Raw genomic sequence first — 27,946 nt, 5'->3', positions numbered from 1 at the left:
TTTCTTTCAAGAGTTGGGTTCTTTGAATTTTTGGTATTTTTATGATCCTAATGAGAAAATTTGAAGACGTGGGTGATATCTTGTGTGCTAAAAAGCCCCAACAAATAAATAAAAAACTATATTTCGAAATTCCTTTCATTCGATAAAACCGTTTGTGAGATAGATCTAAAAATAATTTTTTTCATGGTTTTTTCAACAGCCTGTATTTTTTAAACCTAGCCCATTCGGATATCAAACTAATTGTTCGACTTTAAAATATTCGTGGAAAGAAAAGGACTCATCTTAAACGATATATTGTATTTATTAGCAGTAATAGTTATTTGTGAACCATCTTATTACTTGAAGTCGAGTATCTTTGCACAATAATCATCTTCGTTTACCTTCAAGGAAAGTTCACCTTGATCTAAGTACGTATATAACCGAAATAATCAATTCCATGAAATTCTCGAGTCCTCGAGCTACATGGAAAGGCACAATCAGTTTCCATTGTTGATCCCCTAGCTGTTTCCCAAATACCGACAATAATAATATTGGCACGAGTCCAACAACCTACAATGTCCGCAGTTATGCCACCGCATACATAAATGCATTCGTTGTTTCCCAAATTCCAATTACAATGCCATTGTACGACTTCATTACGAAATTATCAAGAATTATGTATTTATCGGAGGGTGGTTTGTATCGATTCGATTGAATGTTGATTGTGTAGACGCGATTCCATTAATGCCTGCTCGAAAATTGATGGAATGCGTAGAATTGGGGTTGACATCGATTGGGGTTTCGAAAAAAATCAGGAAACGTGTTTGTTGATGAATAGGGACAAAGGGGACCAATATATACATTATGCAAGGAGCTCCACACGCTAATGAATGATTCCCTTCTTTGAGAATAGTACCAGGCTGCTGTTGAATCAGCTAACCAAGGCCATTCTAATGAAATATGGTCAGGTCATGGGCTTCCCACCTTTAGTCCACTTCAACAGCAGACTGAGTTATGTGCCATTGACTTGGAAAAATTAAAAAGTTGAAAATTACGAACGAATAAAGCCGCGTATACACTAGGACAGCCGATTCTTGTGTACGCAATCTAAAAGAGAAAGTGCTTCCCAGCGTTGACAGAAGGGTAATAATGTGTCCTCTTAGGTGGCTAGGAGCAAGTGCGGTGCAGTGCCTTCAAATGAGAACCCATCGAACAGCGCTCATTTTATCAACGAGAAAGAAAACATTAATTGGCTTGCTAAAGGGTTGGCGAAATTGGTACAGACCACACATTGTGTGACATTTGACAGGTTGGTGAAGTTTCGGTAAAATTTCTAAGATGTTATATTGTATTGGTTCATCGTGGTTTGACGAATCAAGCATCATAATACTGGAGAATTCTATGAGTGGCACGCTGTAAGGCACGATTTGTTGGTTGGCAAACCTGCAGACCATAAATAAAGACAAATCGTTTTGTCGGTTGTGGCTAGTTTAATGACGCATCTCAAAAGATCACTAGTTTTGTGGTTTATCAAAACAGCGTCTTAACTATGGAGAGTAGAGAGAAGGAGAACGATCGCCGTACTAAAAATGTGTCTCCAAAAACGGGGAAAATAGGTGTCGCTGCGATTACAGCGGGTATCGATAAGGAGTGGGGATTCAAGCGTCAATTTGAAATGAACAGCCTTCATTTTATTTAAGGTTATGTGTCATCGTGGTTTTTCTGATGATTTTTCAAATACCTTTCTTCAAATCTATATTGAATATGAGTTCTCTGAATTATATGCAATAAAATGCAAGTCGAAATCAATGAAATTCAAAAGAAATCACTGATCAAAAAAATTGTACCTACTTTTGTTTATCATTGTTTATTGAAAGCAGCTATGTTAGTTGGTTTACTAATCTTCAAAATTATATAAATCCGTAGTGAGGAGCAGTACACATCACGACAACAAAAGGTAGCAGTCTCAGATTTATCACTTAGGTATTAGAGTAGATTCTTTTGCCAATACTCAGCTGAGAACCGATATAAACCATATATTATGTTATGCCAACAAAATTCTTCAAGAATATTTACTTCTGAACCATGTAGTTTTATTGGTTAAATATTCTTATTCAGAAGAGTCAACTTCTCACGAGGGATGACAATTTCGATTTCGTTTATAATGAATCCATCATCTTTTTGATATCTTCATCGCAAAAGTGCTCTTGACACACAAATTGATTGGGAGTTGATTCTTGAGATAAGGTTTTTTCCAATTTTCTCTCAAAAATGCTCTCGGAAATTTTATCTCTTCTCCTTTTCTTTCCGATGCCAAAACACTCTTATACTAGCGCACGCTTCAACATTTCACCATGGTCATATGTTGTTCTCTTATCAAAAATCGACAATAATAATATTCCTATCATCTGTCACCAGGGAAACAGTTCACTCAGCCAACGAGCCAACTACAATTTGATTTGTGTAAACAAAATTTCGCACTCTCGTGATGGCCAGCGCGACTGTTGGCAAAAACATGAACTACTACTATTGGTACATATTTTAGGGGACAAAAAATCTGTGGTCTCAAAGCAGCGATCGTTCTCCTTCTCTCTACTCTCCATAGTCTTAACAAAACATTGCAAGCTTGATGACAACACGTCTGACAGACTCAGAGAAACAAGACCTCTGTAGGTTACATTTGTCAGTATAATTATCTTGCAATTGCAGGACTCTTACCCGAGAGAATTTATTGAAGAAGAGCTTAGGCTTGGAGAATCAATGATTTTAATTTATTGGACGTTGAAGGGTTGACAATCAAATAGCCATAACCACCAACAAATCTGGTGCAATCTTCCGCTACGAGAGGACGAAAACCGATCTGAAAGAACCAGCTCCTTATCATCTTATCCGTTATCCTAATTTCCAGTCAACCCAATTCCGAACCTATCCACAACTCCCCGCTAATGAAGGGCTTACCCCCATACCCTGAAAATATGCAATTTCGGCGTTAAAATTCCAGAGCCGGATGAAATATCCAGCTCGACTCCGGTTTAACGACCCATCCCTCGTATTCTGTGTCTAGTTGTGAAAAAGTTGGCTTTTCAAACTCTAATTAAAAGGTCTCTTCCTTTTAAGGCCCGGCCCGTTTTGTTTGATTTCCATGCAAAACGTAATTAGTATTTTAACAAGTCCACCGCTCTCTCCGGGATAGAGAGAGATGGATGAAATACTACTGTTAAATTATAGGCTGCTTTTTTCGCTTTTTTTTTCCTACCTGTCCTAAGCACTGAAAAGTGGACGTTAATGTAGCTCAACTATATTATAGGTAGAAGCATCCGATATGCATCTGAACATATAATTATAATTATTTATACGTGAGGATGGACATCGAAAAACTCGCAGAATGAATCCATGTCCGTTCAAAGATGGACGTGGATTCAGGTTTACATCGTTTTTTATTTTCTGAAACACACAGTCATCTCGTAGTGCTCGGCGGCAATTATTAATGATAATCAGTTTTTTCACCGTTTGCATATGTACCAGTTGTCCCAAGTGAAGCACGCCATCCAGATTTTTTTGAGTAATAATTCCATTACCACAACTTCATCCCTCTATCGCTCGAAATTTTTAGTGGATTCAGAGCGGGTTTCATAAAACTTTGATTGTGCGATCAACGATTTGACAGTCACTTGATTTCTAAAACGAAATCACTGACCCATTTTCGTTGCTGAATATATTGAAGAAGTAGCAGTTGAAAATAATTTAATGGACTTTCACTTTCGAATAAATTTTATTAAATGTGAATAAGTATCTGTCAAATAATTTCCTATCTGAAGGATACCTTATTTCGGTGCTTTCAGATGAAATTATTTGACGAATAACAATTCTATGAAAACACGGTATACTACTTTTCACTGACTAATGTAAAATAAGACACCGCATTGTAGAAATTGGAAAGCAAATATCTCGTGAAAATCACACAAAGACTAACCATAGATCAAGAATCTTAAAAATTCAACCAATAATGACGTACCGACCTTCGATCTATGACAAATAAACTCTTATTATTAAGTTTCAGTGACAGATTTATTCTATGAATCACACTATCTGAAAGTGAAAAGACAGCATTTTTACTTATCCTAAGAATAAGACTCATCTATCGAATAAATTTAGTTATTCGCACGTGAAAGTACCGGGCCTAAATGTCATAATTTGATTCGAGAATGATATTCTGATGATCATGACTGAATTATCGATTGAAAACAAATTGACGTCTATTGGTCAATCAAGCGTTGATTCTCTGATCAAGGCATTATGAAACCCGAGGTGAGTGAACATAATTCCGAAGGACCTTCATCTGAAGCTTCTACCTTGTTTTGGCAACTTGGAAATGTAGAAATGAATAATTTAATATTGGGAAGATAAAAGTTTGTCCTTTGTGGATATTTTATTTTTTTTTTCTGAACGATGTACCTAAGCCGGAAAAAGTAATATCACCAAAGTATCCCGGCATTCTTCGGCGTCTCTGCAGGTAATAAAAACCGGCAAAGCCATCTCCGCTACATACACAAAGGATTTTTTCAATCTATCCGACAAACAAGGGAAAATAATCCAAAACCAACAAAGAAGGGAATTTGAACGAGGAAATATTTCTTGTTTTCGACGTAGGAAAAACTCCGTTCCATTATTTTCACGTCCTGGATAGCAACCGGAAAAAAAAGAACAAACGAAACGTATAGTTCCTCGCTCATTTATATCTGATGAAGTTTTATTAAAAGAAACGGAACAAAGAACAACGGGTCCGGGACGGAATGAAACTTTATTGGTTCGCCAGGAGGAAATCCAACAGGACTCGGTGGGTTACAAGCTCGAACATACCGGTTGTCGTATTATGAAAACACAATGGACGCTAACCCGAAGCGAATTATCATCTGTGTAATATAAAGAGTGCCTCTTTACTCTCATTTAGATGTCTGAATAAGATTTTATGCGAATAAAACGCTTTAATATCATCCACTTCTTCAGATTCTCTGGGATCTGGAATGAAATTTGTCAGGTCAGCACAAAGAAAAACGAAAGTGCTGCAACCTTTTCCGAAATCGTTAGTTTTCGTGAAGTTATCAGGTGTTTCGTGAAACTTACTGCGGCACACATGTATGGCACATTTTTTGGGGGCTAACTTCTTCCTCCATTTTCTCCAGGAAAAGGATGGTTTTAAAACATGCAATGTCTTCTTACAGCTTGAAGGTCAGTGGAGCCGAAGAAGTTCCACGAGACCATCCACCAATCCTGCGCGATCTGTGTCGTATTCTATTGTTAATGCCAAGAAAGACTCCTTGGGTGCCCATCTGCTCCAGATTTGAATAAATGAATGGCACACTACGTCTGCATGTGTTTGTTTTGGGGGCATCGTGTTGCCCTTGCTCGCTTTTATTCCCATCGTTAAATGCCCGTGACCTGAGACGATCGTGGTCGGTATACCTACGTGCGAAAGATCATCTGTGCAAAACTGGTTGGCGGTAAGGGTAGAGTCTTTTCGATATTGCTTCTTTTGAGTGGTTGCATTGTGTCGAAAGGGGTTGGGAATTGAAACTTGTTCTCGAATAGATCCTCCTTTTGAATGTCATCGATTCAGTTGTAGTTTAAAATTATCACGGTAGTTCTCGTTCTAATTTACTGCGGTAAATTTTCAGGTATTTTTGTTCAGTTAACTGCTTTCACTTTTGTGTTTCCTCCTTCATTTATTGATGTAACTATTGTTGTATCTTTTGTATTTGTTTGCGATTACTTTATTTTGAACCTGGAAAGTAGGTTTCAATATTTTCAATTCGGTTTATTTTTCAGAGAATTTTTAATTGTTCGTAGACGATTTTCACGAATATTGTAATGAATATTTTCATTACCCACCCATAAATACATGTTTAGTAGTTGTGATTCAGTTACTGCTCAAAAATGTAGTTTGGAATTGGAATTTCTAATTCCTGACGCTGGGGTATTTTGTTGTTAGTATTCCAAATAATTATGGATTCAAAATATATTTAGTTATCCCCTCGGTGGGTAAATTCTCCAGAAAAGAGCTTCCGTTAGCGAAATGGCAACCGCTTTTTCCCGAATAGATCAATTTTAAAACTTTTCAACACTGCACATGTACTGTATTTCATATTTTAATTAGTTTTTCGAGTGTCATGGTCGTTCCTCAATGATTATTTCCACGAAGTGTCTGTGTATTTTTCATATTATTTATACTATGTAATTATTCACATACTAGTAGGCCAGGAGATCCATTTTTTCGGGTCGATGTTCCTTAAAAAGCGCAATGAAATTGATTTCATTCATTCACTAAGAGTGTCATCATTGTAAAACTGATGGGGATTGTTTTACATTTGCGTTCACTAAACGTCAAAAATCTCAATTTTCTCGTGCTATTTTATCTCTTGAGGTCTGGCCCCTGGGTTTAGTGTGCTACCCGGGTTCAGAGTGCTACCTGGGTTTAGAGTGCTACATGGGTTTAGAGTGCTACCTGGGTTTAGAGTGCTACCTGGGTTCAGAGTGCTACCTGGGTTCAGAGTGCTACCTGGGTTCAGAGTGCTACCTGGGTTTAGAGTGCCACTTGGGTTTAGAGTGCTACCTGGGTTCAGAGTGCTATCTGGGTTTAGAGTGCTACGTGGGTTTAGAGTGCTATCTGCATATTGCGATGTCGTACTATCCGGCATAATCTGACCATCCATTTTTTTGGTCGATCTACTGAACAAACTGTCGAATTCATTTTGGAAATGGATTATTCATTCTTTTGCTAACCTAAGCTGGTGGAATCGTTTTCATGTATTTATTTGTATAAAACTAGTTGCTCACCAAATATCGATTTGTCGATTTCTACATTACGTGGAGATAAATGTCCCACTAAAACTTTCTCGAATGGATTCTCTACCCTATAGTGAAATCCCCATCGAAATCTGACATCTGATTTGAGAGTTATACACAGACAAACAAACAGTGCAAGTATAGAATATTTCATCGCCATCCTCGTTTTGGTGTACCAAACTAATCGGTTAATTCTGTTAGAAATCTGTTTGTGTCTCGGTTTGAATACCGATCAAAGCTTCAAAGCATCCATTCGCCTTTATGGCATGGCAATCCTCGGCCATATTCTCCAGACGCACTCAAATGGCCCGAAAGTCCACTACGTTCGAGACATGGGAGAAGGAAACTCACGTTAAATTGTACGTCCAAACCAAAGACGTCGATTTGCTCCGTACCAAGAATCAGACCGAGTAGTCATCAAGAATCTAGACACGGCGTCGGTTAATTTGTCGACGTCGTTCAGGAGAAATGAACGTCGTTGCCATTACCAGATAATGGTATCGTCTTCAGTTCTCGTATTTCGTTTTGTCCCAGTCATCCTAGGGCTTTCTTGGTATTAATGTGTATATCAGGAGTTTAATGGGACAAATACATTAGCGGACAGTGGGGAAATAAGAGGGCATAATCCTTAATAGATTGATAACGATGCAAGTTCTCATTAAGGTTGAGGCAGTTTGTTCGTTCTTAAATAGGACTGATTAGCTTATTAAGCACTGGGGGATTCACACCTAGGTTTGGCCAGACTGAGTAAAACTTAACGCACAAAATTAATGTCTTCGATTATTGCTACTTTGTAGAAAAATACTTTTCATCTGCAATTGAGGAGTTAGTCATGCACCGTCATTGAGGAGTGGAAGTTACTTAAGTTTTGTACCAGAAATTTCGAATGAGGAATTCTCCTCAATTTGGGTTATCACCGCATATGCAAGTTTAGACTGAATAATTATGAGTTTCATTCATGAATTTTTCAAATGCAACGCGGAAACTGTTCGAAATCATTCTTCAAATATGAGGTCTTAAAATTTAAATCGCTTCGTTTCTAGTTTACGATTTGGCAACAGCGCCTACTAGAAAAAGAAAAGAACAATGGTTCGTTTATAAAATAACAGCTGTTGATTCACAGCCATCATTAGGCAAGTACTCACTGGCGAGCCTCAACAGCAACCGGCCATAAAAATCCCATAAAATTTTACGACCTTCCTCGTTCGTCGCAGACTTCATAGACAGCCATCTTCGTCTATCTCATCAAGATAGTATATTTGTTGTCCTTTATTATCAACGCATATTTCAGTCGATGTTGCCAACTTGTGCAATTGAAACGAAACGATTTAAATTTTAAATTTATTCATTTTTGAGTACTTAGAATATTTTTTTAGGGAAACGGTTGAAATGGTTATTTCAAAGTGTGACGTTTCAAAGATATTCCATAAAAAATACATCATTTTCGTCAGAAGAAGTATTTTCTATTGAGGAGTTAGTCATGCACTCTCATTGAGGAGTGGAAGTCACTCAATTTTTTTGAATGGTAACCTCAACTTTTGTACCAGAAATGGATCGAAGTTTTTTTGCTCAATTTTGACAAAAGTATCGCAAATTAATTGTATTTTGTAGGTCATGTTGGAGAGGCTAAGAACCTAAGTTGATATGAAGTTTTCTTCATATTTTGAACTCTAGAATTCATCGTCAGAATCTTCGATCGTAATATTCCTCTAGCACCTTATAATATCGAATAAACTTAGGGACCAGGAGAGAACCGAACACGCGCCCTTACTTGCTCATGCTACCGGCAGAATACAACAAGAATTCAATCAATTCATCGACGAACAAATACCGGGCTTTGGAAGCGAGTCAACCCCCAGATAAAAGGGCTTCCTCGGGGATTATGCAAAGCATTTTTATTCCTCCTATTCCGTATGATAAAAGTCAAATATCATTTTCCGCGAGCGTCGGTAATACGACGTAAAATCCGAGCTGTGGAAAATAAGGTAGGGAGATAACTTCGCGACGACCGGAGTTATTGATTCACTTAATACGTGGAAAACTTTACGTAATTCCCGCTCGCTACGCCCCTAAAAGGGTTCGCCTTGAAATTCGATTCTTCCATTACGCGTTTTCTTCATCCTCTGCGTTATTTGCGTTGCGATCGAAATGTCTTTTGATGAATTGGAGCTGGGGCTATTCAGCGTTTAATAATCGAAGGTTGAATTATTAATTTTCTATTAGGGTCGAAGGGTCGATCGCGGGGAATTGCCAGGCAACAAATTATTTCGATTCTGCCGACGTCAAACTTCATTCGGAAGATTCTGATTCGAGAAATGAATAGACGCCGAGAACAGTCACTAACTTTGAGTCCAATCCATCGTAACTGAAGATGTGCTCAGTGTTTATAGTTGAAGCGATGAGTTATTTTTCTTATTTGCAGGTTTCTCTAATGATCAGACCACCAAAAAAAAAAATAAATTCTAAATTTATAATGCCGACTTGCAAGTCGGAATTCTGAGATACAAGTCGGAATTCTGAGATACAAGTCGGAATTCTGAGATACAAGTCGGAATTCTAAGATACAAGTCGGAATTCTGAGGTACAAGTCGGAATTCTGAGATACAAGTCGGAAATTTGAGGTACAAGTCGGAATTCTGAGATACAAGTCGGAATTCTGAGATACAAGTCGGAATTCTGAGATACAAGTCGTAATTCTGAGATACAAGTCGTAATTCTGAGATACAAGTCGGAATTCTGAGGTACAAGTCGGAATTCTGAGATACAAGTCGGAATTCTGAGGTACAAGTCGGAATTCTGAGGTACAAGTCGAAATTCTGAGATACAAGTCGGAATTCTGAGATACAAGTCGGAAATCTGAAGTACAAGTCAGAATTCTGAGATACAAGTCGGAATTCTGAGATACAAGTCGGAATTCTGAGGTACAAGTCGGAATTCTGAGATACAAGTCGGAATTCTGAGGTACAAGTCGGAATTCTGAGATACAAGTCGGAATTCTGAGATACAAGTCGGAATTCTGAGGTACAAGTCGGAATTCTGAGATCCAAGTCGGAATTCTGAGATACAAGTCGGAAATCTGAAGTACAAGTCCGAATTCTGAGATGCAAGGCAGGAGGAGGGCTAAAATAGGTCTCATGACTTTTGTTTTTTTGCATTTGGTCCGTGAATGTGTTTTTGGCTTCTTGGAGGAATTTTGGATGAATGGAATGATATTCTATTTTACTCTTCGGTTGCACCTGAGCTGTCCCAAAGCTTCGTGCTCAGTGCTTGTGAAAGAGTATTTTTGTACTCCCGAGAATTATGCTCCTGGGAACTTTTCAAAACCTTTCTGAGTGCTAAGTGATTCGAGCACTTTATCGAAATTCCTACATCCAGTTTCATAATCGAGTTCAAAGTCACTTGAAGTTTCGTTTAGCGTCAGTTTCGGTAGGGGCAAAGAAAAGCTTTAAAATTGAAAGGGCTTTCAGTTTGATTATGAAACTGGCCGTTAGTCCTTAGTAATCCCTGTATAGTGCTCGCGAGAAATCGTGTCAAAACACGAAGAAGCGATCGACTTATTGTCACCCTACTAGCATATATGGATACTACAGATATATATTATCATATTATCCTGATTACCCGTAGGTAACGACGAACCCCTCAGAAGCTCTGTGAGCTTGTCAGAAGCAATAAAGTCCGTTAAAACTTTTGAAAGAAAAGAGATAGGGTAGGCGTAGGTTAAGGGTCCAAATGTGCTTATACATGCCTTAAATGAGACAAATCTGCTCTACAGAGAGCATTTTGCTCACATGATTCGGCAAAAATCGAATGCAACAAAGCATTTGACCAATTCTAGCCCTACTACTGTCTTGCATCTCAGAATTCTGACTCGTATCTCAGAATTCCAACTTGCCAGTCCTTCTTCCTTCCTAGCTCTGACTGGGCAAGGAAACTTTTATAGCTAGGGACCTGCAAACTATTACTCACTCGACTACCCCTGCCGCAGACGTTTGGAAGCTGGAATCTCGTCTCGGTGCCTTCAAACCACCCTTAGAGAACATCTTCCGACTATTATATAAACTCCTTCGGATGGGATATGCATCCGAAATTCAATTAACCCGATAATACACCCAAATGTTCCCACTAGTTAGAAATATCTAGAATTCTCAACTCTCAAAGACTATCCCCCTCGAGATTCCGAAAGCAAGATGATAATACGAAAATTCTGAAGCTCTCTCAACTACTTCGTCTTAATTGATGGCTCAATAATGAAGAACAACCCGAAGAATTTCCCCTAATTACATACGGAATAATTGGTGGAGTAATTCCGAGGCGCCATCTAGCGGATCGCGTTCTATCCTATTAGACATCGAGAACGATATTCGTGGTAAAACTAATCCTTTGCCATTGTTTCTGAAGAGGGAATTTCGAGAAGGATCGGATCAATAGACGTCGAGGCACACTTAGTTTGAACGATCTCTATTAGGATGTAGAGGTATTCAGACCTGGGAATACCGAAGAATTGCTATACATACATAGAAAATGTCGGAGATGCGGATAAGATATAATTTTGCAGATAAATTATGACATTGTTATGAGCAGTGAGAAGAGGACGTATTTCGAGATGGATGTTTTTAAATTTCCAAATAGGTGTACATATTCTAGGAAATATCTCAAAAATACTGTTTATATTTGGGAAATCAGAAGTTATCTTAGAAATATGGGAAAATCTGAGAAAAATCTCGAAAGTAGTGGTAACAATATGACTAATTCTACGTAAATGCCGTGGGCATTTTACTCCGGAAATAGGTAAGAAATTCTAAGAAATATACGAGGATGTATTGATATCTATGGTTCGTTCCAGAATCGCATCTTTTCAATCTGTTATACGTCAATACCGTTCCTTTATTACGATTAGAGCAAAGTAACCTGAAAATCTGCTCGCTCACTTTCCTCCGAGATGCAATTCTGGAACTGCTCTAGTCAGCCTAGACCAGTTCCATGCCATGCGTTACCATAGCAACGAACATTAAATCATTAGAAGTGTCAGTGTGAAGTTTGAAGTCAAAAAAGTGAAGCAGAGTTACGCAATAAATTAAAAGAAAGAAGATGTTCACCGACATTGTGAAAATCGAAAAATTGCAGTATCGAGCCATCATCAAGTACCTGTATTTAAAAGGGTTAAGAAGTAAGCAGATTCACGAAGATATGCTTAATACCCTTGGTGATCAATGCCCTTCGTATACGACCGTGAAAAATTGGAGTGCAAGCTTCAAAAGAGGTAAATTTTCCATTGAAGATGATGACTGATCGGGAAGGCCAGTTTCTGTGTCAGACCTTGAAAATATCGATGCAGTTCATGACATAATTTTGTCAGACCGTCGAATTGGGCTAAAACGGATATCTGAAGCAATGAATATTTCATACGAACGCGTTCATCATAGTTCACGCATCGCGTTCGATCTGTGCTCGATTTGAAAATGATGTAGACTTCTTAAACCGAATTGTTACTATGGATGAGACTTGGGTACATTTCTACGATCCAGATACAAAGCAACAATCGATGGAATGGCGACACTCTGTTTCTCCAAGATCTAAAAAGTTTCGTGTCCAAAAATCCATTGGGAAAGTTCTTGCTTCAGTTTTTTGGGATTGTCATAGAGTAATCATGATTGATTTTCTCGATAAGGGTAGAACAATAACCGGGGATTACTATACGACATTACTGACCACTCTACGAAAAAAAAATTAGAGAAAAGACGCGGAAAACTATCCAAAGGTGAAAATGTGTTTGGTTCTACGTAGGCTAAGAATTTTTGAATATATCCTCGTAGAGGAGCAAGCAATTTGGGATACCCTGTACACTGTACAGTCTACGTGAAGTGACGTGCTCCCGTTGTATCCGGAACTTTCAGCATAGTCCCTTAACCGGACTTAATTCAATGAACCTCCGGCTGTCAAAAGCGATGTCAGCGAAAACGGAACACTAAATTCAAACGGGGAAACAGAGGAAGGGCGACTGGGAGGTTCTACAAGGAAATTATGCAAAACGGCACTTCGTCGGCGTACAGAAATACGGGGAAACGACAATCTTCCCTGAATTATCATTTATTCATGTACGTATGCGTATCTTGCGGGAACGGAATGATGGATCAGCCACCAGGGCCACAGGGGTTGTTCCGATCTCGGGGATTGGAGTAGGAAATTCGATTTTGTACCCCGTGTGTTGAGATGTAGCGCGCTACGCTTTCTGCTTATGTAAAGGTGATGTGATCGTTTCGAAACAAGGAGACGACAACTGTACAGTCACATTGTAGATGAATATTTCAACTGGATATACAGGGTGGGACTTTGACTCGTACGAATATTTCAACAGTAGATTCTTGATGTCGCAAGAAACACTTTTTTCCTCTACCATTTTTTCCGAATCGACTCGGTTTAAAAGATACAGGCTGTTTCAAACTACCACTACAAATGTTCATTTTTACCTCTCATCTCACCCCAAACTCTAATTATTATAAACTATTTTGGCTAGGATTTGTCAACATTAGTTTAATGTCTGAACTATCTGGCCTGACTTTTCTTATCAATTTTATAATCGACAATAAAATTCGAAGGCAAGTCATTTTGTGAGTATACTCCATTCACTTTTTTTTTCAGCAGTCGGTTGGCCATGGAAATTTGACACATTTCACTCTGTATAGTACGAAAATGTAGGGTTATGACGATTGTCAAAACATTTTCGGGTTTTAAATCAACGCCATGTTGCCCGTTCTACGTAACAGTTTCTGTTATTACGTATTTTATTACAATGTCGAATCTCTTCGAAAAATATGTGACGAGCATAATTGAAGTTTATACAAACTGATTGAAGGCATACCAAATTCAGTTATTTGCATGGAAAATACAAGAGATCAGTACAATATCATAATATGCACTAGCTTGGGAAGAGTTAATGTTCGTTATCTTCTTTGGCTAAAGTTTGAACATGTTACATCAGTAGTAGATTTCAAAAATATTAACCCGAAGATGAAATGCATATTTTGCAGTGGTTGGGAATGGGTATCTCCCGAAGGAATTAACAGATAATTACAAGAATGTTGAATTCTTCAACAACAATCATATCTTGCATCAATATAATTAAAAAGAATTAAAGGAAGTTTCAATCAAGATTAACTTCACCTTTGAACAAAAATTTCACATTTGTATAAACAATTAGCAGGACAACTGACGCGTATTTGTGGCTGTTCATCTTAATGCATTGATATTATAATAATAATTAGGTGTTTATTGGTACCTTAAGACATTTACAACGTATAGGACAAGTCAAATGAAAAATAGAAAAATCAATTTTCGGGAACTTATTCTACGATGACATGCATCGAAAATCCTGTAGTAAACTTTTCGCATTAATTCACTCAAACATAAAATTCTCAAATGCCACCACTTTTTTGGGCCTCCCAATAGAAGGAAATTCTTTGTCGTCCTCTTCATTCACAATCTTTTTGATTGTGGAAATATTCAGCTGAAATATAAGTCGTTTAGATTCGGATGAAACATTATATAACATTGAATATGTTTGCTACCGTCTGACGTATTGTGGATTTTAGAATATCAGGGTATAACTATTTGAATGAGCGGACCTGAATTCTAAATAGAACTTTCTGAAACCTTGTCTCTTTTTTCAATCAGTTTCGGCATTTTCGTAATAAAAATTGATATTAGTTCTGGCAACGGCGTTATGACATTAACGACATTTCATGAGTGCCAACCTTACTCCGTTCTAGTTACAAAAACTTGAGAAAATTATTTCATGGCCAACCGACTGCTAAAATAAATGTGAATGCAGTATACAATCAGGAGGCTCTATTACTTGAAAAAATATTTCATCACAAACTGCCCACACCACCTCAGATATACAACGCAGATAACAATTTAGAATGAACACCAGTAGTGTGCTGCCTTCCATCTCTAATATTTTTTTCTTTTCAGTCCAAGTAATACGGCGTTGAGCAGTCCAGAGCAAATAAAGGAATATTTATTGAGTTCTGGAACTTGCAAGTGTGGACTGGAGTGTCATTTTAAGTACGACAACGTCTTCAATTTCGATCCAAAGGTAAGAGAATACGAATATTACTCTGAATTTTCAACAACCTCAACCTCGCCCTTCTTTGGGCAACAAAAAGGGAGTGAATTTTTGCCGTTCTCATTTTATGGCGTGATGGACGACATAAAAATCCCAGACACATTCTTCCTCTCCAAAGGACACCGGAGGTATACACGAGCCACATATTCATTCATCTTCATCCCCGTGCACGATTTATTCCGTTTTATGATCTAGATTTCTATTTCAGATATGAAACGTAAAACATTTTTACGACCGAATAATAACGTATGGGCAATAAATTCCGTCTAAGAATTGCAACATCGCCGGGAATATGTTACGCTTCCACGGCCTAAAATGACGCCGGGGACACCGGGTGAAAAATTGTCATTGTGCAGTTTTTATTGCACTTTTTATTTCTTTATTTCTTTTATAATAGAGATCGTTTTTGACTGGCTCAATCTGAAACTTAATTCCATTGCTCATTTTATTATTGAACCACAGGTTCGATAGAGTTAAATTAGAGGCTATTTTCATGCTCGAATATATGTAGTCAAAAGAAACCTATACAGGGTGACTCTAAAGAATACTTTTTTCTTTCACCATTTCTTCCAATTCGGCTTGTTCTGAAAGATAGAGGCTGTAGATGAGTTATTTTCGGCCCCGACGAAAGAATTGAAGTGAATATTTTCAGTATACACTGTCAAAGACGTGACATCAGGGGTCCATTGTATACCTGATTAGCTGTATTTAAATGGAAGGAACATCCTGATCTGATTCATTCATTCAATCATAGGTGTATCCCGTTATCGTGAATAGATCTACAAAAAGACTCAAAAACCAGACTATCGGTGCGATCAAACTTTTAATTTCTTAGGGCTATTTGCGACTGTGTGCCCTCCTTGACTGAAGAGACTCAACCGTGACCTACAGATCCTTCCACTCTCCGGGCATGGATAGTCACCAACCAGATCTGGCCGCCGCTGTATTCTTCTCGAGTCTCCATTATAACTGTGGACCAAAGACCTCCACTGTGATCTCTCTAACGCTAGTTGTTTCCAGTTATGATTGGCATTAATTGATTTTAGGGATTGATGCAGTATATCCTCTTATATTGGCCTCCTGGTTGCCTGGTTGGTGAATTCGCCATACAGAGCTATTTTTGGGAGTCTTGTGTCTTGCATCCTCAGAATGTGGCCGCTCCATCTGAGTCCGGCCCTCGTTACTTGAGTCTCAATTGTTATACAACTCGCGCTGCAAGACTTCTGCATTTGAAACTTTGTGGAACCATCTGATGTGCATTATTTGTCTAAGATGACGTTGTTGCGTTTGTTCAAGTTGTTTAATGTGTCGCCTGTAGGGCATCCAACTTTCACTTTCGTGAAGAAGCGTTGGGAGGACCACTGCTTTGTGAACAGCTGTCTTGGTCTTCAGATTGAGGTCGTGATTTTGAAACCAGGTTAGCCCTAGTATTTATGAAGCTTCCCAAGTATTCGAACTGCTCGACCTGATCTGATAATCATTACATGAAGATATGATGCAGATTCGATAAAAAAATATCGTATAATATTGAATAAGATTTCAACGGAAAAGGGCATTTTGGATTTATTTTCAGACATTCCTTGATCTCCATTGACTCGAGTCAGTCGAAGAATTCCCGAACAAATAGATGTTCGATTTATTTTACCGCTTGGCCATACATCACTGAAACTTTTTTCATCCCAAATAGCCTCTCCCCTATTGAACCTTTTCTTCCGTTTCAGCTATCAATAAGCATGGATGAACCCTTGATATCGGCAATTTCACGGGGCACTCCAGAGGGCAATGGCATGATTTACCGACAAATTCTTTGATGAGGGGTGCTCCCTGGAGATAGGAATACCTTTCGGATCCTCCATCTCAGATTTATGCGATATTCATGGAGGGAAATTGATTGCTATCATTTGTTTGTGTTACGGCGTCTTCGACTTCTCCGTTTCCGGTTGAATATAAATTCGCTGGGATGAAAAAATAGGGAGATGGCGATCGATTCTTTCTACCCGGGGGCCATTCATCCCCTGGAAAAAATACTGAGATAATAACGAATTCTCAACCAGAAGAGGACCCTATTCAATCTTTTTAAATGATTTTTTCGGATTATCCTCAATTTCTAACTTAGGGTTCGACCCACAAACCACAGGGAGTTTGACCTTCTTTCGTCTTTTTATTCCACACTCATTTGTCTTTTTGATATGATGACTAGATTTGTTGCAAGTGATATAGTCCCTTTAGGTCTACAACTGGTCAAGATATATAATAGGAAATACGAGGATGTATTGATATCTAGTTAGCCTGGACCAGTTCCATGCCAAAAAAAATATTGCGTTACCATAGCAACGAACAATAACTCATTAGAAGTGTCAGTTTGAAGTTTGAGGTCAAAAGAGTAAACTAGAGTAACGCAATGAATCAAAAGAAAGAAGATGTCCACCGAAATTGTGGAAAATCGAAAAATTGAAGTATCGAGCCATCATCAAGTACCTGTATTTGTATTTAAAAGGGTTAAGAGGTAAACAGATTAACGAAGATGCTCAATACCCTTGGTGATCAATGTCCTTCCTATGCGACCGTTAAAAATTGAACTGCAAGCTTCAAAAGAGGTAAATTTTTCCATTGAAGATGATGACCGATCGGGAAGGCCAGTTTCTGTGTCATTCCCCGAAAATATCGCTGCTGTTCATGACATTATTTATCAGACCGTCGAATTGGGCTAAAACGGATATCTGAAGCACTGAATGTTTCATAAGAACGCTTTCATCATATACTTCACGCCAATTTGGACATGAGAAAAATTGCTGCAAAATGCATCCCCAAATGTTTGAATGTTGACCGAAAGCGTGCAAGGGTAGAATCATCGCGTTCGATCTGTGCTCGATTTGAAAACGATGTAGACTTCTCAAACCGAATTGTTACCATGGATGACACTTCTACGATCCAAAAACAAAGCAACGATCGATGGAATGGCGACACACTGGTACTCCAAGACCTGAGAAGTTTCGTGTCCAAAAATCTGCTGGAAAAGTTGTTGCTTCAGGTTTCTGGGATTGCCATGGAGTAATCATGATTGATTTTGTGGATAAGGGTAGAATAATAACCGGAGAATTACTATTCGACATTACTGGCCACTCTACGGGAAAAAATTGAAGAGAAAAGACGCGGAAAGCTATTCAACGATATTTTGTTTCAGCAGGACAACGCCCCTGCACACAAATCTCTTGTTGTCATGCAAAAAATTAGGGTTCGAATTACTAGAACATCCCCCTCATTCACCAGATTTGGCTCCATCCGACTATCATCTCTTTCCTCAACTGAAAGTTCGCGAATTTTCTATCCACGAGAAGGTTATAAAAGCTGTGGAGGTCTGGTTTGCAGAGCTAGAAGAAACATTTTTTTTTGAAAGCTCTAGAGACGTTGCAGCTTCGCTGTAATAAATGTATCCAATTAAGAGGAGAATATGTTGAGTAATAAAATATTTGGACAATGAAACTTTGTTTGGTTCTATAGTAGGCTTAAAATTTTTCAATATATCCTCGTATGCAGCTTATATTATAGATATACCTATTTATTTTTTTTCAACAAACACCCTAAAGAATTTCAAATATAAAATTATGCTCCCCTCAAATCTTTTCTGGAACCGCCATTGTTCAGAAGCACATCTTCTCATGATAAAAACCAAATTCTCCTGCTCTCAACCACGCATATACTTTATCTCTTTTCTGTAACCCTAAAATGATTTTGACGAATCAATACTTGTCTAGTTGTGGTGGCTATTTTTGTTAGAATTCAGTCGGTATCAAATGTTGTTCTTACTTCAATGGCATTAGGCAATCTACTACAGAAGTGTAAGCTGTTGAAACTACAGAAGTGTACGCATATTTTTTCTCGAAAAATCTCCACTTTATGAGATTAACGACAAGCCTAATGTCTGTAAATGACATGCAAGTGACTTAATCTCAAATGTTAGATCTTTTCCCTACATTCGTTCCCTTTGTTCTTGCCGCTCGAAACACCATTAGTGACTAGTCTCCCCTAGCAGGTAGACCATGTTTCTTGAAGATCGTGAACCCCTCTATGACTCAACTTGGCACGTGCCGGTTACCTTTCATCTAAGCAGCCACTCCAGATCAAAGATAGTCCCCATAACCCTCTCTGGTGTAAACACCTCAGGCCCTAGTCCCACATCGAAGGCTACAGTACCGCAGGCAATTGAACAAGCTAGAAAAGCAGCATCAACGCCCTAGCCTCATTATCGATTTCCCTGATATTTGTGGTCCCACATCCGAGACTCTTGAACCGTCTACCTGTTATTGTCGTCGATGTCGGGTGCCTGCTGCTTCTGCTGCTGGAGGTTTCGAATTACCGACTAATCGGCTTATCGTCATGGTCCAGTGAAAGATTGATTGTCGGGGCTTCTCTTGTTCAATGTTTACGCTCATTATTGTATCGTCGCGCGATGAAATTGGTTTAGGGATGAACGACGGGAGTCGGTGAGGGTGTCAGGTTTACGGGGGCTGTTATTGATACTTCGGGGGCATATTTGGTGGTGTGATTTGGGGCTACTGGGGATGAGCATCCGATCTAGTTTAGTGTTGTAAGGTTTTTTCGTTCCGAGGTTTCCCACAGTAACCCATATCAGCGATTCAGTTGAATGACGTTCGAATGAGGTTTTTTTCAAGGGAAACTTCTTAGGAAAGGGTAGCCACTGTTACTGGTTCAGTGAAATTTGAAAATTGGTTCGATAAATCGATATAGGATACGAGGATTCATATCAAAAGTATTGTAGAATACTATACAGGATGAGTCTCGTACAAATTTTTTTAGAGTAGACTCTTGGGATCAAAAGAAACGCTTTTTGCCTTTACCATTTTTTCTGAATCGGCCCGGTTTAAAAGATACAGGCTCTTGAAAAACCAAAAAAAAAACTTATTTTTAAGTTACCTATACTTCATTCAACTTTATTTTAGCAGTCGGTTGGCCATGGAAATTTGACACATTTCACTCTGTATAGTACGAAAATGTGGGGTTATGAAGCTTGTCAAAACATTTTTGGGTTTTAAATCAACGCTATGTTGCCCGTTTTACGTAAAAGTTTCTGTTATTACGTATTTTATCACAATGTCGAATCTCTTCGGAAAATATGTGACGAACATAATTGAAGTTTATACAAACTGATTGAAGGCATACCAAATCCAGTTATTTGCATGGAAAATACAAGAGATCAGTATAATATCATAATATGCACTAGCTTGAGGAGAGTTAATGTTCGTTATCTTCTTTGGCTTACATCATTTGTAGATTTCAAAAATATTAACCCGAAGATGAAATGCATATGATGCAGTGGTTGGGAATGGGTATCTCCCGAAGGAATTAACAGATAATTACAAGAATGTTAAATTCTTCAACAAAAATCATCTTGCATCAATATAAGTGAAAGGAGTTGAAGGAAGTTTCAAGTTAAGATGCAACTTCACCGTTGAACAAAAATTTCACATGAATAAACAAGTAACAGGGCAACTTGCGCGTATTTGTGGCTATTCATCTTAATACATTGATGTAATTATAATAATTAGGTATTTATTAGTACCTTAAGACATTTACATTGTATAGGACAAGTCAAATGAAAAATAGAAAAATCCATTTTAGGGAACTTATTCTCCGATGGCATTTATCGAAAATCCTGTAGTAAACTTTTCGCATTAATTCACTCAAACATAAAATTCCCAAATGCCACCACTTTTTTGGGTCTCCCAATAGAAGGAAATTCTTTGTCATACTCTTCATTCACAATCTTTCTGATTGTGGAAATATTCAGCTGAAATATAAGTCTTTTAGATTCAAATGAAACATTATATAAATTCTCTTACATTGAATATGTTCGCTATCGTCTGACGTATTGTGGATTTTAGAATATCAGGGTATAACTATTTGAATGAGCGGACCTGAATTCTAAATAGCACTTCCTGAAACCCTGTCTCTTTTTTCAATCACTTTCGGCATTTTCGAATTTTCGTAATAAAAATTGATATTAGTTGTGGCAACGGCGTTATGACATTAACGACATTTCATGAGTGCCAACCTAACTTCGTTCTAGTTACAAAAACTTGAGAAAATTATTTCATGGCCAACCGACTGCTAAAATAAATTTGAATGAAGTATACATCTCGTAAACGGTTTTATCGATTGAAATGAATTTCGGAATATTGTTTTTCATTTATTCGATGAATCTTTTTCGAACACAAGATATCACCCACGTCTACCAGTTTTCTCATTATGACCAATACGTAGGTATCATAAATATACCAAAAATTCAAAGAACCCAACTTTTGAATCCAAGTTGGACGCTATCTAATGAATATTTGAACGTTTGGTAAAATAAAAGTATTCCTCATATTTTCTCGTATAATGCACCGTTTTCGAGTAATTTGATGTTCAAAAATATCTGTGATATTCGGAAAATTGGGTAATTTGGCTGAATGCAACTCTGTTTAAAAGATCCACAGATGTGTAGTGTGATTTAGCTTGTTATTCTGAAGGAAATTTTGTTTTTCCACGCATAGCTCACTATGAAAACTTGAAGTGGCTATATCTTTTTATCAGGGCCGTATCGAAAAAAATTTTTTAATTAAGTGTTTAATTTGAGGTCAAGAATCTACTTTTAAGATATATGTAGTAGTCAAAGATTCACCCTGTATATATTTAGTCATAAAACAGTGTCATTTCCGATTATTTCAGCACCAATTCAGGGCTCAATTTGTAGTGTTCTTACGTCTAGAACATACTTTTTGTAATAATTTTCATTTGTAGCTTGAAGAGGGATATAAAATTGTCGTAAACGTCGATGACAGATCGAGTAGTCCCTTGTTGCCTTCCACCGAAACCTAGTGGATAATTTTTGAATGCACTGCACGTATTCTGAAAACCGGAAAATCGATGAAGTGATCACCTTTGCCCCCAGAGTGGAAACCCCGTTGGTTTGGGGTGCGAAACATTTGTCGAACTACGCTCTGCCATGGGATTTCTTTTTATTCGATTACGACGGTGAAATGGGGTCCTTTGTTTCCTTCCGATTCAGATGTTGCTTCTTAACGGTGTAAACCCATTTATTTTCTTGTCGGAGTTGTAGAGAAAACGCGAATTTTTGTGGTCCACATTTTTACTTTCTTCCATTCAATTTCGAGGTGGTTTTTTGGAGTATTCACTTATCCCAGATATCTCAGATATTTGAAAGATGTTGGTTGGGTTCGGGCTGCTTCTCACACTTCTTGTCGAAGTAGTGTTTTTTTTTTCTGGTGTTGTTTGCTTTCTGCAGGAGCGTTTGAAGTTTCTTCAATTTTTTTGGTAGTTTCTTCGGTATCAGTCCTGTAGATGAAATGACGATATGGCTGGTCTTGATATCTTTAAATTTTCCTTGTCTCCTGGTTTGTTCCTCGAGATCTCAATATGTGTGCCCATCTTGTACACAAACTACTTGATGATGTTTTGATGATACAGCCTCTTTAAGAAACGATTCTCCAGTTTCTTCAGTATCCTGAGACATACGCTTGGATAAATCAACTATTCCTCAAACGCCTAGATGTCGTGGCAGATTTGTTCGTTCTATTGTGCTTTTGGGTTGATGTTTATGATGTTTCGACAGCATTTTTCTCTGTAGGGCTGCTAAGTCTATGGTTGTCCAAGAGATGATACCGAAGAAATAGCTCAGTGCTTAACAATCGTAGGTATTAATCGCTTTGATCAGATTCTTGCTATTTAGACTAGTTTTCATTATACTTCTTAATCTTTGAGTGAACTCCTCCGTCAATTCTCTTTTGTTATTATCATTTAAGGTGGACATCTAATGATAGATTTAATGTGAAGTATTTCTCTAAGTCATCACCAACGTAATGATGTTTTTCCCCAGAGACCATGAGGTCAATATTCCTAATAAATAAGGCGTTTCATTTTCGTTCCTACTCTTCTTTTCTAAGCTACCTATAACGAGTTGATACTCAAAACGTGAAAATCAAAAAACCATTTGGTACATTTTTCTTCTGATAACCTTAAAATGTGGAGCTCGACATCCATCACTCTGAACAATTGAAGCGACGACCTAACCTCAATCGTGGAGACAGCTTGTCTATCCTCGATCGTTGACCTGCGACAGACAAATCGATTTTGGTCAAGATGAATGGCCCTATCCTTCGTCTAGATGAGAAACGAGAAATGTTTGAAGATTACGAATCTCCTCCACGACAGAACTGGTGACAATGAAGGGGTTGTTTACCGGTCGTCGGCATCCAGAAGGAGAAAACATGGCAAGACGAGCGCTAAACGCTACTTTGCTGTCTGTGTCACAAAGGGGATGGAAAACTGCACTTGTGATACTGACTATAAATGGATGTCTGAAATGCGAACTGATCGCTATGAGCTACAAGGATCCGTGAGCGAATATTACACAAATATTCATTATTTAGATCTTCTGGCTCGCTGACGTCAGATTCTAAATGTTATCGAGCCCCTAAAAATTTTTCCAGTTGTAACTTTCTATATCTCTATTCATATCATCATTAATTAATTAGCTTCGCCCACTTAAAACTTGGAATTAATCACTTAAAAAATTAAATTGTGTACATTATTTCGATGGTCTTCAAATTATCAACTGTGTTAACAGCAGAATGTGTTGTCAATGCGTGACAAAACCCGAGAAATGCAATTAAGTTTATCGATTCACTGAATATTGTGCCTAAACATATTTCGGATTCGCGGTTTGGAAATTTACAGATTATTTTTATCATGACGTTAATTAGGAATGGAAATAATTTATGCGTTAATTTCAAGGTGATTGGCCACTTGGGTTCATTGGTTTGAAGTTATGGCTCTACAGTGAGCTAGAAGTATGCGAAATTTTTTCAGTAGTTAACAATTATTATTCGTATGACTCCACGGGGTAATTAAAAATTATTGTTACAGCTGTTGGTTTTCAATTACTTTGTACTGCTCATTGCTGGGGCGTTTTGAACTAGATATCATAGAATTTAAAAATTCTTGCCCACTACGATGTTACAATCATTTATAGAGACCCTGTACACGCAAAATTGAATGCACTTTCTCAATAATCCCCGATTGAGTAGACAGAAATCATAGCTGCACTCACACGCTAATAAATCCCCTTGTATATCGTTTTTTCCATGCATTAATCCAAGCCTGAGACCCCTCACGAAGAGTCCTATCCCCTGCAAACATTACCAGACCGTGTACTACGGCGGGGGGTTTGGGGGGTCGGGTTAAAACCGTGTAATCAAACACGGAACGACAAACAACGTTCGATGCGTTCCTGCCGAATTTAAAATGCCGATCTATCGACTCTACCGGCGAATCTGCATTGTAAAGCGAGTCATAACCGATGAAACGCGTCCATATGGGGCTTCAGAAGCGGAGATTTACCACAGCCAACTTCTCGTTTTAATTAATTCGCCCGTAGTTTTGGATTTACGGGCGTTCTTTGTTCGATTCCACGCCGAACGATCACCGGGTGCATTCGGCAAAAAAAAAACACGAAAAAACAAACCCTGGTTATTTTGCTGGAAAATCGAGTGTGCAGTGAATGTAGAGCTGATGCAGTTTGTATAATTCGGAAATGAAATTGTTCAAAAGAACGTTCGTATGATTGGGGGACTTGGAAACAACACAAGTTCAATATTCAGTTGGTCATGTGTCAATGAATGGTAGATAAAAAATATAGTCCAAACGTTGAATATGCCTTATGAGAGGAATTCAAATATTGAGGTCTAGGAAGACAATAATGATATATATTATTATTCACTTAGCAACGAACAAAAATACGTATAAAAAAACACAAGTAGAAACAATATAAAGTTTACACTAACAGGTCAAACTGAACAGCAACATTATATGGAACATATACAGTGTTTCGGGACCTATCGTTAAAATCTGAAGGAAGATGATAGTTTTTCATGTCATGGAAGAATATATTTTTCATTATGGAGAAATCTCCAGCTTTCTTCTTTTCTATTTTGTATTGTATATTCTCTTAATATAACAATTTGAGCGTGACGAAACATGCAAAAAAAGTCAATGTACACATGACTTTTTTTTCCTTATTTTGAAGCTATAATGATTAAAGAATAACGGAAAAAATGTAATCTGACAGTTTCAGCAAGCCGAAACAATAAAATTTGGCCATAAAGATCACAAAAATCAGGTTTTTTGAATTATCTTCTCTCCTGAGTTTCAAATTGTCTTCGCATTCATTATACAAGTTGTAGAGCATAACATTTTTTACAAATTTTGGCCGAAGCAATTTTTTCTAAGTTTGGACGTTTTTGAGATATATCGCGATGAATGTACATTAGACTGGGTTTTCACATTGACCTTGGCCTTTCGCATGTGTGGCTCTGCGCCTTTATCGCCCTCTAACTCGAAAACGGTTAAGAGTATGCAAAATTGTTTCAGACAAAAGTTGTCTTGGATATTATTATCTATAACTTTCATAATGAGTACAAAAACTATCAGAGGTACAGGAAGGGAGATATTAAAAAAAAGCCATGTTAACATCTTCAAACTGATTAAGGAAACCCCTCCTGATTAGTGACAAATTAATGAGTCAACACGTCTGCAACACCGAGATTAACCATCAGTATAAAAATCTGACACGCTCGAGTATGTACAAGTAACGTTTTTGTGTGAAATTTCAAATGACCGCCTTAACCTTGCATCACATCCGAATTGTGAGTTTCTTGAAAAGTAGCTTCCTTTGTGTTCAATTAACATATCCTCTAAAAATCTTACTCACACGAAATTTTTTGTTATTTTTTACCATTTTAAACTCTTCTGTACGGCCAGCCCCACCACGCAAACTGTCAGATTAACATGAATTTATTATCAGAGACACGTATGTACACCTGACTTTTTTTTACATCTTTGAAAACCTTCAGACGCTTTCCCCACCGCTGAAAGTGCATACATCATAAAACCTTTTTTTCTTTCTACCATCTAATCTTCAAAATCCACTAGGTCTCCACGACGCTCGAGTAAATCGAGTCAAAGATTTAGCATTTTCGGCTCCCCAACTATATGATTGTGTAAAACTACCAGTTTACCGATTAAGTAATGAAAATATTATCCACACAAGTAACCTTCATGCCAAACAGAAACATACTCCACCATAATCACGAAAAATTACACTGAAACTGCTTCTATCATTGCAATGACAGAACGAATTGAGTGAGGACAATTCAACTGGAGTATCATCACGAAGTGGACGATTGGAAGTGGTTAATTTGAATAATGAGCGATAATCCAAACCACGCAATACGATATTTTTTCTTGGCCTAACCGACAATCAGTCGAATCCGAACGTGCAGTGTCGCCAACTTGATGGTTTAATATTATCCCCATTAAATACCCATTTTCCGCTTCCTTTATTGCCTCTTTGCATCTGATGTTCAATTCCAATTTGTGTCGAACGTGAGTCCACTGTCGAATTGTTGAATATGTTACCGTGCGACAGATGACATGGTTTTTAATGTTTTAATTAAGCTGCTGTGAATAAAGTTGATTCTGCCTTTAAGTAATGGTTATTTGTTGTGACAGCTGCTGGTGCAGCCTGAATTGAAGATGGTAGATGTGGAGATAGTCACAGGTGGATAACATTTGATGAAGATATGGAAAATTAATTATCTTAAAATAATTTTAAATCCAGCTGGATCTCACGTAGAAAAAATCTACGTGAAGTTGTTGGAATGCATGGGAGAAATAATCCCCGTGAATGTAGTGGATTGTAAGAAATGAAACTGTTCACAAAATGAGCTGAAATATAAGATATTCAGGGCATCTCGCCCTGTAAAAATTGATTCTTCTGTCGAGAACAAAAAATGATTCGGAAACAGATTATATACAGAATGAGTCTTTGACTCGTACAAATATTTTAACAGTATATTCTTGAGGTTTCCTATACCATTTTTCCAATTCGGCCCTGATAAAAAGATATAGTCATTTTAAGTTTTCATATTGTGCTGTGAAAAACAAAATTACCATCAGAATAACTAGCTAAATCTCTGACACTACACATCTGTGTATTCTTTAAACAGAGTTGTATTCGTCCAAAGTATCCAATTTTCCAAATTTCACAGATACTTTTTTATTTCTGACATCAAATCACTCGAAAATATGAAGAATGCTTCTATTTTACGGAACGTTGAAATATTCATAAGATAGCGTCCAACTTGGTTTCAAGACTTTGGTGATTTTTGTAACGTAATGGTTATTATGGGGACTTTGGTGATACCGAAAAAGATTTATCAAATGTATGAAAAACTATATTTCGAAATTCATTTCATTCGATAAAACCTTTTGTGAAATGGGACTGAAAACAACGTTTCTTTATGGTTTTTCAAGAGCCTGTATCTTTCAAACCGAGCTGATTTGGAAAAAATGGTAAAAAAAGTGTTTCTTTTGACATCAAGAATCTACTGTTAAAATATTTCCACGACTCGAAGAATCACCACAGAATTCTTTTAACTGAATTCAATCTGAAACGCACACTATTGCAACGTCCGTTATCTGTTGTTTAGTCCATAGAAATTCTATAAATGAACTTGGTTTGAAGATTCAATAATTGTTTAGAAAAACGGTGCAAACTACCATTAGGCAGGTAGATTCAGGACAATTTAGATGAATTGGTACTGAAATAAACAAAAAGCGTCCATTGCGTCGAGGAAGAATAGATGGTGATCATGGTTTCGGTCTTATTCGACCTCGTCAGAGCAGCACAAATCTTAGGATTTCATATATTGCACAGTGTGAGTCTTTGACTTTGACTCCGAATACAGGATCCTACACACATCTTCCAGTTTCTTCATTATGACCATTACATTCCATAAAAATACTAGGAATTCAAAGAAACCGACTCTTTATTTTTTCGTATAATGCGCCGTTTTCGCGTAATTTGATATTCAAAAATAAAAAAATAACTTAAATTTAAAAAAATTGGACTGAATGCAA

General features: G+C 37.6%; 1 protein-coding gene across 2 annotated transcripts in view; it reads left to right on the top strand.

The window, feature by feature from the left end:
* LOC123318887 (methyl-CpG-binding domain protein 5-like) overlaps positions 1–27,946 on the top strand; it is a 171,688-nt gene that overhangs the window by 41,827 nt on the left and 101,915 nt on the right. For both annotated transcript variants that reach the window (XM_044905657.1, XM_044905659.1), the window contains exon 3: positions 14,794–14,917. In XM_044905657.1, the coding sequence (XP_044761592.1) occupies positions 14,794–14,917 (124 nt within the window). The remainder of the gene's footprint in view (positions 1–14,793; positions 14,918–27,946) is intronic.

The sequence above is a fragment of the Coccinella septempunctata genome, chromosome 8 (genome assembly GCF_907165205.1).
Source record: "Coccinella septempunctata chromosome 8, icCocSept1.1, whole genome shotgun sequence".
NCBI classification, from domain to species: Eukaryota; Metazoa; Arthropoda; class Insecta; order Coleoptera; family Coccinellidae; genus Coccinella; species Coccinella septempunctata.
This window is presented reverse-complemented; position numbering and strand designations above follow the sequence as displayed.